Genomic DNA, 13,148 nt, shown 5'->3' on the forward strand with positions numbered 1-13,148 from the left:
CAGCAACAGCACTCCCAAATAAAGGAAACTGCACGTGCGCAAAGGCTCTGAGACAGGAAGAAGCTTGAGTAAATTCTAAAAGTTGAAATAAGAGGGTCACGTGAAGCTGGTGTGATTATAGTAAATGATGAGGCTGGAGCATTGGGCAGGGGCCAGATCATGTAGGGTCTTAAAGACTGAGTGGAAGATTTTTAACTGTCATTTAGATTTCATTGCATAATGAACCACCCCAAACCTTAGTTGCCTGAAGCAGCAAACGTTATTTATCATGATTCTGTGGGTCTGCTGGGCACTTATTTTTCTGGACTTGCTCAACTAGACCTAGATGGTATAGTTTGTGCACATGGTCAGTGGTTCACGTGATTCTGTTCATTGGTCACAGAGCTCTCCAGAACGCAAGAAAGGGCAAGCTCCAGTGCACACTTTCCAAGTCTTCACTTGCATCACATTTTCTATCGTTCTGTTACAAAGCAAGTCACGTGGCCAAGCCCAGCCTCTCGGAGGAGACAACCCTAGGGTGTGTGTCCTGGGAGGGGAATTGTTTTAAGTGTTTTTGCAAGCAGTCTGCCACAATTGTTAGTTGTGATTTAGAAATATGTTGTGTATTGTTTTATCTTTTAAATACATTTTCATTTTTAACATTGGAGTTGATTGATTGTATCTACCATCCTTTTTGATGGGATGGACTCTCAGACCACTTTCTCAGTTCTAATAGGTTCCTTTCATCAAGAACTCAAAACATTTTATTTTATTTATTTTTTTTATGAAGGTTCAGCGAACTATTGCCAAACAGATTCAGATGGTTCGGCAAGTTGGTAAAGGCCGATACGGAGAAGTGTGGATGGGTAAATGGCGTGGTGAAAAAGTGGCAGTCAAAGTTTTTTTTACCACTGAAGAAGCTAGCTGGTTTCGAGAAACAGAAATCTATCAAACTGTGCTAATGCGCCATGAAAATATACTTGGTGGGTACACATCTGATTTCAGTCAATTCTGTATTCTAACAAGGTTAAGGGGGTGCAGGTGGAAGCCTGCCGCTTGGGCTCTAAAAGCACATGAATTCTGTTATGTGAATTGGGCTAAAGGAAGCCCAGTAGAATACACAGCTTAGATACAACCCAGCCCTGAATACCAGCCAACCAGTTTATTCCCAACCCTACTAAGGAAAGAGGAGTGAGTTTCAAATTGGAAGTAATGCCAGTTTATTGGACTTACTCAGACAATAACAAAAAACAAGTCTTTTATAGGTAATTTAAGCAATTTTCTAGGGTAACTTTAACTATAATACCTTTTGCCCTTTGTAAGCTAAGCCACTACTACCATATGACGTAGCTTAGTGTTCTATGCTTAGCAGGTCTCTCCCTCCTCACCCCACCCCATTGACACAATCACAAAATAATTCAGGTATGATCTGACCAGTAGGGTGCGGAAACTCATCTAGCTTTCCTGACTTTTCTGTTTAGCTCTGATTTCCCTTCTCTTTATACAGTGCATAGTACATTGCCAAGAGTGTTGGCACCTGGGTTAGCGTCCTAAGGCTATCGTAACAAACTACCACAAACTGCGTGCCTTAAAGCAGCAGAAGTGTATGCTCCCTGAGTTTTGGAGGCCTGAAGTTTAAAATCAAGGTGTCGGCAGGGCCCTGCCCTCTGGCGGCTCTAGGAGAGGACTCTTCCTTGCTTTTGCTGGCTTCTGGTGATTGCCAGCAATCTTTGGTGTTCATTGGCTTGGAAACAACATTCTTATCTCTGTCTCTGTCATCACATGGCCTCCCCTGTGTGTCTGTGTCCAAATTTCCCTCTTATAAGGACACCAGTCATTGAATTGTGACACCCACCCTAATCTAGTATGACCTCATCTGTATTTGATTACATCTGCAAGACCCTGTTTCCAAACAAGGTCACATTTACAGGTACCAGGTGGATGCGAATTGGGGGTGTGAGGTGAGGACACTTCAACCCCAGTGCTTTTACTGACCTTTTTCTGAAGGAGGAGGAGAAGGAAAGGGGTTCAGTATCACCAACCTGCTCGTCAACCACCCAGACCAAAGGTAGATATGAGGACGCATTGATGGACAAATGGAATTGGTTTGGTTTGGCACAAACTCTTAGTTGAGCATTTTTAACTCTATTATTTTAATATATCCCCTTCTCAAAGTGAAATTGAGAACCTTTTGCACATTCCTTCTTTATCGTTCTTCATGATCAGAGAACCATGTAGATGGTAACATTCCCCCAGGTGATTGTATGGTATGTGATCTTCTCAGTCCTATTACCATTTTCATGATGATCATTAATATTATTTTAAGTTTATTGCAGAAGTATAGAGTTATATGTGTAAATCTGGAGAACATATTCAAGAAGCTTTATTAAGCAAATTGAATATTTATTGTCTGTACACGATACCTGACTTATTCTCAGTATCTTAAATGAGCATTCATTATTCTTCATAGCCACCTCTGATAACTAACCTTTTCAACTCATTTGTTGAACAGGTTTCATAGCAGCAGACATTAAGGGTACAGGTTCCTGGACTCAGCTCTACCTAATTACTGATTACCATGAAAATGGGTCTCTCTATGATTTCCTGAAATGTGCTACACTAGACACCAGAGCCCTCCTCAAGTTGGCCTATTCAGCTGCCTGTGGCCTGTGCCATCTCCACACGGAAATTTATGGCACCCAAGGAAAGCCTGCAATTGCTCACCGAGACCTAAAGAGCAAAAACATCCTCATCAAGAAAAATGGAAGTTGTTGTATTGCTGACCTGGGTCTTGCTGTTAAATTCAACAGGTGAGTGTGGTTCTTTGCCGGCTGTTCTTAAATTATTTATGTTAATCTCCAAAAGATACGGGAATATTTGTATTCTGGATAGTGGAGTTCCAAGCATGTGTTTGTGCTTATATAGTTAGATAAATATATAACTGGTTTTTTGTCTTGGTTGGTTTGTTTTGGTGCGTCTTGTTTACAAAAGTTACACTCTACATAATTCTTGATTTCCTTTTTTATTGTCTTACACATCCTTCTATTTCAGTTTATGGAGATTTACTTCATTCTTTTTAACAGTGTTGATGCAGTATTTCCAAATATGGATGTACTGTAATTTAGTCCATGACTAATGGGCATTAAAGTTCCTCTGGCTTATCTCTATAATTTAAAAAATGTTTAATGAGAACTGTGTTTTATCCACATATATTATATCCTTGAGCACTTATACAAGTATTTCTTTATGGTGGATTCCTAGAGAGGGAGCTAGACCAAGAGTATATCTATATTAAATTAAGGTATATTGCAAGTTACCTCTTGAAAGAGCGTGCATCAATTTACACTCCCATAAACAGTATAACTATGCCATTTCTCCATTAAAATGCCACTTGATATGTTGTTAATATTTTTAAACATTTATAAAAAGTTTAGGAAACTATTGAAACTGTTTTAATGTTCTTATAACTCTAGAGTACAGCAGCCATTTCACATTTCAGAATTAATTTCAGGCCATAAGATAAAAGTGCTAGTCCATAATAAAATAAACATTTAAAAAAATTAAATCTTTTCCCTTGATGTTCTAATTTTTTTTTTAATCAATGTAGTGCTTATTAGCTTAAATATTCATCAGATGCTATATAAGAAAATATGAAATATGTTAATCTGTGCTTCAGAGTCATTTCCAGAACCTGCTGGAACCGGGGGCCTACACAACAGAGCATTCACGTTTTTCAACTCTAAAATTTACTCCAAAAATTGAGAAAACAATAAACATCATTTATTACTGATTGTTAGTATGATTGTGTAAACATTACACATAATAGAACCAAGTTGGTTGGGCCCATAAAGAAGAAAATGTAATCCTATGTCATCAAATGAGAATCGTAAAAGCAAATGATTCCTCTTGATTAAGAGTACTGCTCTGGGCCCTGCTGGGGTGTTAAATAACATATGGCGTATATTTAAAGGGTATTAAATTTTAAAATGCATTCTGGCCCCAAGGATTTCTGATGAGGAATACAGAGATTTTAGATAGATGATAGATAGGGAGAGGGGTGTGTGTGTGTGTGTGTGTGTGTGTGTGTGTGTGTGTGTGTGTACACAACAAAGATGGAAAATAAACTGTTTCGTTCTTGACCATCAACATGGATGTTATCTGTCTTCTGTTTCAGCGATACAAATGAAGTTGATGTACCATTAAATACCAGGGTGGGTACCAAACGCTACATGGCTCCAGAAGTGCTAGATGAAAGCCTGAATAAAAACCATTTCCAGCCCTACATAATGGCAGACATCTATAGCTTTGGCCTAATCATTTGGGAAATGGCTCGTCGTTGTATCACAGGAGGTAGGTAGGAGCTCAGGGAGTGCGTTTCTGGTTAGGTTTGTATCCACATCGTTCAAAAAAACTAACAGCTCCTGTTACGTATTTTTAGATGTCATGTATGTCAGGGGTCCCCGAGACCACTCCCAGGTTCTGATTTCACTAGGACTCAGCAGTTGTTCTCGCAGCTAAAATTTGTTACAGTGAAAGGATACAAAGCAAAGTCAGCAAAGGGAAAACGTATGTGGGGCAAAGTTCAGAGGAAATTGGACACAAGTTTCCAAAGTCCTCTCCAAGTAGAGTCACACAGGATGCACTTAATTCCTCCAGCCCGTTGTGACAATGTGTGAAACATTGTCATCCAGGGAAGTTATTAGAGACAGTTCCCAAAGATTTTATGGGAGGCTGGCCACATGGGCCCCCTCTACATAGAGTGTACCAAAATTCCAAACTCTCAGAAAGAAAGCTGGTGTTCAGCATAAACCATATTGTTTGCACAAATATTCTAGGCACAGTTAGCCAATGTTATCATTTAGGGAAAGTTTTATGTCAGTGTAGGGAACTATCGGATCAGACAAGTTCCCAGACACCAGCCAAGGGCCAGCCTTGCAAGCAGGCCTTTTTAAGGATAGCAGGCTCAGGCTTACTGTGTTACCTCTTTTCTACATATCATGTTGTCTTTCTACTACAGAAGAAAGCAAAATTAAAAAAAAAAAAATACATCCATTAGTAGGAACAATTGTGTACACATAAATAATTAGGTTAAATTTTAGTGTGAGTGAGTGTTTCACCTTGTTTTTTGGGTTTTTTAAGGATGTTGGTATGTCCACAGCTGTAATGGGGATCCTGATGGACGTAGGGGAAATAATTAGACATGAAAACGAGAACATTATTACAAGGGAATCATCCGTTCTGTAATTTTTCCTTCTCTATGTGGGAATCAACGTTAGCTCCTTAGCTCGGGAAGCTGAATGGCGTACTGCCGCCATTCCTGCGCCCACGGTGTTTCCTTGCCCCTCACAGGGATAGTAGAAGAGTACCAGTTGCCGTACTACAACATGGTGCCCAGTGATCCATCCTATGAAGACATGCGTGAGGTTGTGTGTGTCAAACGCTTGCGGCCAGTTGTGTCTAATCGATGGAACAGTGATGAAGTAAGTGGGACGCAGGCCTCTGAGGTGTGTTTGGGGAGTGTTGCCCAGGGTATTTACCCGCTCACGACATTCCCTTTACTTTTCAGTGTCTACGAGCAGTTTTGAAGCTAATGTCAGAATGCTGGGCCCACAATCCAGCCTCCAGACTTACAGCGCTGAGAATCAAGAAGACACTTGCCAAGATGGTTGAATCCCAAGATGTAAAGATTTGACAGTTAAGCAATCATGAGGAGAAACTCTAGACTGCAAGAACTGTTTTCACCCAGGGAATGGGTGGAATTAGAGTAGAATAAGGATAACTTGGTTCTCAGACTCTTTCCTCACTACACCTTCACAGGCTGCTAATATTAAACCTTTCAGTACTCTGTAGAACATAAGCTGGGAACTTCTAAACACTTCATTCTTTGTATATGGACAGCTTTATTTTAAATGTGGTTTTTGATGCCTTTTTTTTTTATTGGGTTTTATGAACTGCATCAAGACTTTAATCCTGATCAATAAGCCTCCAGTCAAACTCTGGGTACTGAATTACCTGTTCATAAAGTGGTGCTTTCTGTGAAAGCCTTAAGAAGATAAACGAATTCAGCAGAGATGGAGAAATATTCACTTGCCTTCTACCTGAAAATTTTTAATCTGTTTGTATTCTACCTTTGTAAACAGCCTATGGATTGTGATCTGTTTGGGATAATGCTTAGTGATGAGAGTTTATCATTCTTTGGTCATGGTGTGTGCGCACAGGCAAACCAGGATTCCTCTGCTGCCGTTTGAATTAGAAGAAAATCATTTATGAATGCACAGAAGGATATTAGTGGCTGTTGGTTCTGTGCTTTAAAAATGCATGGTCTGACCAAGATTTGCCAATCACATAAAAGCCATTTACCTTGCAGGTGAGCTAGCTTCTCCACCAACTTTATTTTTAATATAAAAGTTGATATAAAAGCCAAAAGAAGTTGAAAGTGCCCGTAAATTTGGACTATTTTCCTCCCACCACCATTTTTTTTTTTTTGGTAATTATTATTATTTTGTCACGAAAAGAATTCTGTCCAAAGTTGGAACTTCCAATGCCATGAACCTTGTAAAGAAACCACTTCTTATTGAAGTGAATTACTAATTACTGCATTCGATAGCAATGTTAAGTGCCTATAACCATGTTCTGTATTCTTTATTCTCAGTAACTTTTAAAAGGGAAGTTATTTATATTTTGTGTGTAATATGCTTTATTTGCAAAACACTTGCTCCTCTGACAACAATATTTTATATATGTACATACATTCATACTGTAGAAACCAGCTCACATGTACCTCACATCCCATCCTTAAGAGGAAAAAAAGATCGTCAGAAGAAAATACTATAAAGTAAAACTACATATGAATTTTTAGAACTAATGCTTTCAAAGTAGGATATCAAACCTAGGACTTGTTAACTTCAGGCATAGACTTTCATTAATATATTATCATCTCAATTGTCCTTTAGGAATGGATCCTCTAATTAGAAATTTCTATTTCAAAGCTGATATAAATTTATCAACACGTGTTTCAGACATTTAAATCATTTGAGATTTTTTATTTTGTGATTTCTGTTCCATAACTTGTGAAGACAATGAAGAGTCAGGCACAAAAGTCCAGTATCTATAAGTACCTATGTCTGTACCATATAGCTGTTATTCAGGAAAATGCTACTTATTTTATGCATGCCTTGTTATCCCAAGGAATAATTCTGATTTATTTAAACTTTATACTTCTGTAATGCTTTTTAAATATTAATATTCTGAACAAACAAATCATGGGTGCATAAAGTGAGACAATTTTCTTCAAATATAACATAAATGTGATTTATCACATGATCAAAATACTTTAAAGGGGAGGAATCAGGCGTGTCCCTTTATTACCAAAAATTTGATTGGCACGTAAGGATGAAAATGATATATTTGTACACCAAATTTCACAAAACTTGCTTTAACTTAGTTTTAACTAAGTTTAATCACTTTCATCTAACGTTAATTCCAGTTTGAAATGTTCAAGATAAGTAAATTTATATATTGACAGTACCCAATAACTTGCGCTTTCAGAATGTTTTCATTATCTCTATACTGAGATTTAGAGATATTTTTATCTAAATTGCCATGTGATTTAAGAATACTTATGAGCTCTGATCTACTTAGTCAAAGGTAAACCTTGATTTATTTTTTTATTTGATAAACTATAAATCTAAAATCATTTGTCATCTTAATAACAATGAAAATATCTAAGGAAAGGCAAACTCTGTTTTCAGAAATGTTAATATGTGGAAGCAAAACATTACAGATAGTGTATAAGTAAGTACAAGACCACTGTAATGATTTTGTAATATCAAGAATTAATGGTAGAGACTTGTTAAATAAAAGTATTTTCTAATATAACATGTTATTTCAAAAGCAAATGATGCCATATTTGAAATCCTAACATCTAAAAAAGTTGCGTGAAACTTACTTTCTCCTCTCCTTCTTACTTCTACTCTTAAATTTCTAAGTTCATCCAGTAAGTGAAATATTTAAAGAGAAAAAGGAATATTTAAAGAGGAAGGAAGTAGCATATAGTACCATAGTTAATAATTTGTAAAACCCTACAAGCCATGATTTGGTCTCACAGTTTAGCATTTTAAAAACATGCGGCTTCTGTTATCCCTTTAAATAATTAAAACATAAGAACAAACAGAAAACCAAAGCTACCTGAATATAACAAAAGTTAACCCTCAAAGAAAATTCTTCTTACGAATTCTCTTTATTCTGGTAAATATTTCTAGAATTACAAGCATGTTAGGATTGGCTTCAATGTATTCTAAGCTTTCCCCGTGCTTTCTTACTGAACAAGTTTCTGAAGCATAAAATTTGAATCTAATTTCTCTAGAAATATTTTCACAAAAGCTGTTTCAACCAACACATGTTGCCTTTTCAGTGTCCAGAAGTATTTCTAAACTTAGAAACTGACCTATAGTTTTTGAAAATTGTTTTCCTAAAATGTGCCAGATTTATTATCCACTTAAAAAAATAGTACCTTCTTTTTTCCAGATTTTTTGCTTCTGTTCAAAACAAAAATGCAATACAATTTTTAAAGAATCATGCATCTCTAAGTTGGCCCTAGATCAAATTTGATACTGAATAATTTATTCCAGGGAAGATTTTTATAAATTAAATAACTTACATTCTTTTCATACATGTTGTTTTGCAATGTTTCTACAGTAATATCTAAAATAATTTCAACACCAGAAGTACTAATTCATTTTTTTAAAAGGATTGTTGCAGCTCTTGTACTGTATAAGAGTGTTAATATTTATTATTTGCTTGGGTCAGATGTTAAAAAGTAGTGTAGCACTTCATCTTCTTGCTTCAGTGCTGTTACCAATGTCACAGCGAGAATTGCAGACAGCTGACATGTTCGTAAAAACCAAATTAAATCTAGGGCAGCATCAAATGAAGCCACATGTAATGATCATCCCATAAGAAAAGTATGTGAATACTGCTTTTGCAAAGGATTAAATATATTGTAATTTTAGCTTGTGCTCTGTCTGTACTATGCTTTCAGTGGAATTATTTAAGCCCTTTTAGTGACTGTTGTCCATGCCCATTTAAAAACTAAAATGTAGTATATATTGTATAACATGAAAATACCATTATAGTTTAATTAGGGAAATTGTACATAGACAGTGAAAGAAGGGTTAAAAAACAAGCAGTTTTATTATGCAATTGTAAAACACCAAAAGTATAGATTCATCTTTGGTATGTAACACACTAAATGTATTTTGTACAGCATCTGGTTTAAAAGGTGCCTTATTAAGTTTACCATTAATTTGCTTTGTTCTATATATAGATTACATCTAATGTATCATTTTTAAGTAAATAACCTTATTTTAGTATACTTTAGTAATGTGTTTTGTGATACTCTACTTGGACTGTACAGCGTGTCAGAAGTCACACGTGCCTGGTGAGATTTTACGACAAATGACTTACTGTACATACACATACCCCTGAGATGTGCATTTCAGCTACCAGAAACCCAGTACAGAGCATGGGGCAGACAAGTGACCATGCAGCCATACACTCTTTCCTTTGTATAGATAGAGAACTCATAGACCTATTATAGTAAAGGTTGTTTTTCTTCATAAAAAGGAAACAAACAAAAAACAAAACAAAAACATTTTTTTCTAGTTCTAAAAATATGTACTTACTGCAGACGTTTTGGAAAACAGGAAAGAATAAAACAAATAAAATCATTCAAAATTCTCTTGCCAGATGTTACCACTATTTACATTTGAATGTTTCTTTTTCAATCTTTTTCTGCTGCCTATATTTTTACAATATTAAGATCTTAGTATGTCATTAAATATCCATTGAAAACGTTTTTTAATTTAATTTTATTCCATCAAATTGATAGAATAATTTATTTTTTAATTCCCTATTGAATACTTGGATTAATTTCCATTGTTTTGGAAAATATAACCAATGCATTGAACATCATATATAAATCTTTGTATATTTTCCTAGATTACCTTTCTAAAAATGGGCCTAGTGGATATAAACTTTTAAAAGATCATTTATTTAAGATGGGGGGAAGAAAAACCTAAGATTTTAAAGAAATACTGTCATGTTGCTGCCCAGAGGACTTTTCATTTACACTACCACTCACAATGTAAGAGAGTGCTCATCTCACAATGTGGGCAGGTAATTTCTTACAAGTTTTTTTCTCTCTCTGCTACTATGGTGCCTGGTCTCTTGTAAGGCTTCTTTTACTCAGAGAGGGTAATGTTCCTGCTGCATCATACGCTTTCTTAAAAGCTTAAGCTTTAGGGAAGTCAAAGTAACTTCCTTCTGCTCTGCAGCTGTACTGTTTTCCTTCCTGCACTCGGTCTTACCTACCTGTCAGCTGTTCTCAGTTATCTGTAGATTCATTCAGTTTGAGTGCCTACTGATCCCTTTTCTCAGACAGGTGAACATGTTACATTGACATAAAAGATGTAGGACTAGTTGATGTCTCCCAAAAATATGTTTGGAGATATCCTATTACAGAGTCCTTAAGGGAATCTCAATTTGGTGTCAGGATGAGGCTCATGATTTTTAAAGATTTTTATTAAAATACAGCTAACATATTTGTTGCAGGTGTACACCATAGTTCAACATTTATATACCTAAGAAGAGATCACCATGACAAGTCCAGCAGCCATGTGACACTGTGCCACGCTGTCAATATTACTGACTATATTCCCTGTGCTGTACATTACATCCCCATGACTTACTTGTTTTATACCTGAATTTTGGACCACTTACTGCCCTTCACCTCCCCCTCACACTTCTTTTAATTTTTCAATTGCAGTTGACATTTAATATTTTATATTATTCTCAGGTGTACAGCATAGTGGTTAGACATTTATGTAATTTAAGAAGTGATCCCCCTGACTAGTCTAGTACCCACCTGGCACCACATAGTTATCATGTTATTGACTATATTCCATTTTATGTTATAACCCCATGACTATTTCGTAACTTTTTAACCCCGTCATCATTTTCACCCTGCCTCCCAACCCTGCTCCTATCTATTAACCCAATAAATCTAGTCCTCATCTGACACCATACATGGTTATTACAATATAATTGACTCTATTCCTTATGCTATACCCTACATCCCCATGACTGCTTTCAAATATCCAATTTGTACTTCTTAATCCCTTCTCCTAATCCCCCAACCTCCTCCCATCTGGCAACCATCAAAATGTTCTTTGTATCTATGAATTTGTTTCTGTTTTGTTTGTTTATTTTGTTTTTTAGATCCACCTACAAGCAATATCACATTGTGTCTGTCTTTCCTCGTCTGACCTCAGCACAACACCCCCCCAGGTCCATCCAGGTCACTGCAGATGGGGAGAAGCCATTCCCTTCCCTGGCTCAGCAATATTCCATTGTATATGTTCTATTCTTCATCCATCAACAGACACCCAAACTGCCTCCACATCTTGGCCACTGTAAACTGCTGCAGTGAACATATGATACATGTCCTCTCGAAGTAGCATTTTGGGCTTCTTCAGATAAAATACCCAGAAGTGGGATTACTGGGTCCTTTGTCTCTTGTTGTATAGCCTTTGTTATAGTCTGATTTGTCTGGTATAAATATTACTACTCCAGATTTTGTTTGTTTCCATTTTCATGAAATATCTTACTTTCAGTCTGTGTGTCTTTTCATCTGAAGTGAGACTGTTGTAGGCAGCATAGGAAGGGTCTTCTTATCCATTCAGCCACCCTCTCTCTTTTTTTTACCCCCTTCTTCCGCCTCCCCTCCACACCCTCTGGTTCAAGCCATTGTTTCTCAGTCATGTTGTGTATGACACAGCTCCCTGGCCCATACTGGTATTAGGAGCCTTGCGTTCCCCTGAGCTGAGGCAGTCAGTCGCTGGTTGTCAGTAGCTCACAGCAGTTCTCGCCCACTGCCGGCCATTACACTGGCTCCTGGCCACTTATGGTGGCAATTGGTAGTCCACAGCAGCCGGCAACAGCACACAGCCGCCCACAGCAGCTTACCGCAGCCCAGCTCCAGGGAGAGCCATTGTCTCAATCTTAGCTGTAGAGGGCGCAGCTCCCTGGCCCGTGTGGGAATCGAACTGGCAATCGGCATTAGGAGCATGCTGCTCCAACCTCCTGAGCCACCAGGCCAGCCTGCCACCCTATCTTTTGATTAGAGCGTTTAATCTATTTACATTGAAAGTAATTGTTAGGGGTGGCCGGTTTGCTCGGTGGTTAAAGCTCAGTGCTCATAACATCAAGGTCGCACGTTTGATTCCCACATGGGCCAGTGAGCTGCGCCCTCCACAACTAGATTGAAAGCAACAACTTGACATGGAGATGATGGGTCCTGGAAAAACATGCTGTTCCCCAACATTCACCAATAAAAAATAAAAACAATAATTAGATATGTAGTTATTGCTATTTTATTACTCACTTTTATCTTTTTTTTTTTTCCCCTCTTAAGTACCTCTACGATTCCTTGTAATTCTGGTTTGGTGTAAGTGAACTCTTAGATTTTTCTTGTCTGGGAAGCTCTTTAATCTGTCTTTTGATTCTAAATGATAACTTCACTGAGAGTAGAGTAATCTTGGTTGGAGGTCCTGGCTTTTCATCACTGAGTATTTAGTGCCAATCCATTCTGACCTGCACAGTTTCTGTTCAGAAATCAGCTGATAGTCTTATGACAGCTCCCTTGTAGGTAACTAACTGCTTTTCTCTTGCTGCTTTTAACATTTTCTCTTTGTCTTTAACCTTTGGCATTTTAATTATGATGTATATTGGTATGGGCCTGTTTGGGTTCATCTTGTTTGGGACTCTGCTCTCCCTGGGCTTGTATATCTATTTCCTTTGCCAGGTTAGGGAAGTTTTCCGTCATTATTTCTTCAGATAGGTTAATTCTTTGCTCTCTCTCTTCTCCTTCTGGTACCCCTATGATACAAATGTTTGTATGCTTAATATTGTCCCAGAGGTCCCTTAAACTCTCTTCATTTCTTTGTATTCTTTTTTCTTTTTGCTGTACTGATAGGCTGTTTTCTGCTACCTTATCTTCTAAATCACTGATCTGATCCTCTGCTTCATCTAATCTGTTGATTCCCTCTAATGTATTCTTCATTTTGGTTCATGTACTCTTTATTTCTGACTGGTTCTTTTTATGTTTTCTA

At 37.3% G+C, this 13,148-nt stretch overlaps 1 protein-coding gene across 2 annotated transcripts in view; it reads left to right on the forward strand.

Annotated features, from left to right (window-relative positions):
- The window catches only part of BMPR1A (bone morphogenetic protein receptor type 1A), a 138,144-nt gene extending 128,787 nt beyond the window's left edge, over positions 1 to 9,357 (forward strand). For both annotated transcript variants that reach the window (XM_081074672.1, XM_081074671.1), the window contains 5 exons: positions 770 to 962; positions 2,492 to 2,789; positions 4,154 to 4,329; positions 5,329 to 5,459; positions 5,546 to 9,357. In XM_081074672.1, coding sequence (XP_080930798.1) covers positions 770 to 962; positions 2,492 to 2,789; positions 4,154 to 4,329; positions 5,329 to 5,459; positions 5,546 to 5,671 — 924 coding nt within the window. In that variant the 3' untranslated portion in view covers positions 5,672 to 9,357. The remainder of the gene's footprint in view (positions 1 to 769; positions 963 to 2,491; positions 2,790 to 4,153; positions 4,330 to 5,328; positions 5,460 to 5,545) is intronic.
- Positions 9,358 to 13,148: the final 3,791 nt, after the last annotated feature.

Source organism: Rhinolophus hipposideros (genome assembly GCF_964194185.1).
Source record: "Rhinolophus hipposideros genome assembly, chromosome: 15".
NCBI classification, from domain to species: domain Eukaryota; kingdom Metazoa; phylum Chordata; class Mammalia; order Chiroptera; family Rhinolophidae; genus Rhinolophus; species Rhinolophus hipposideros.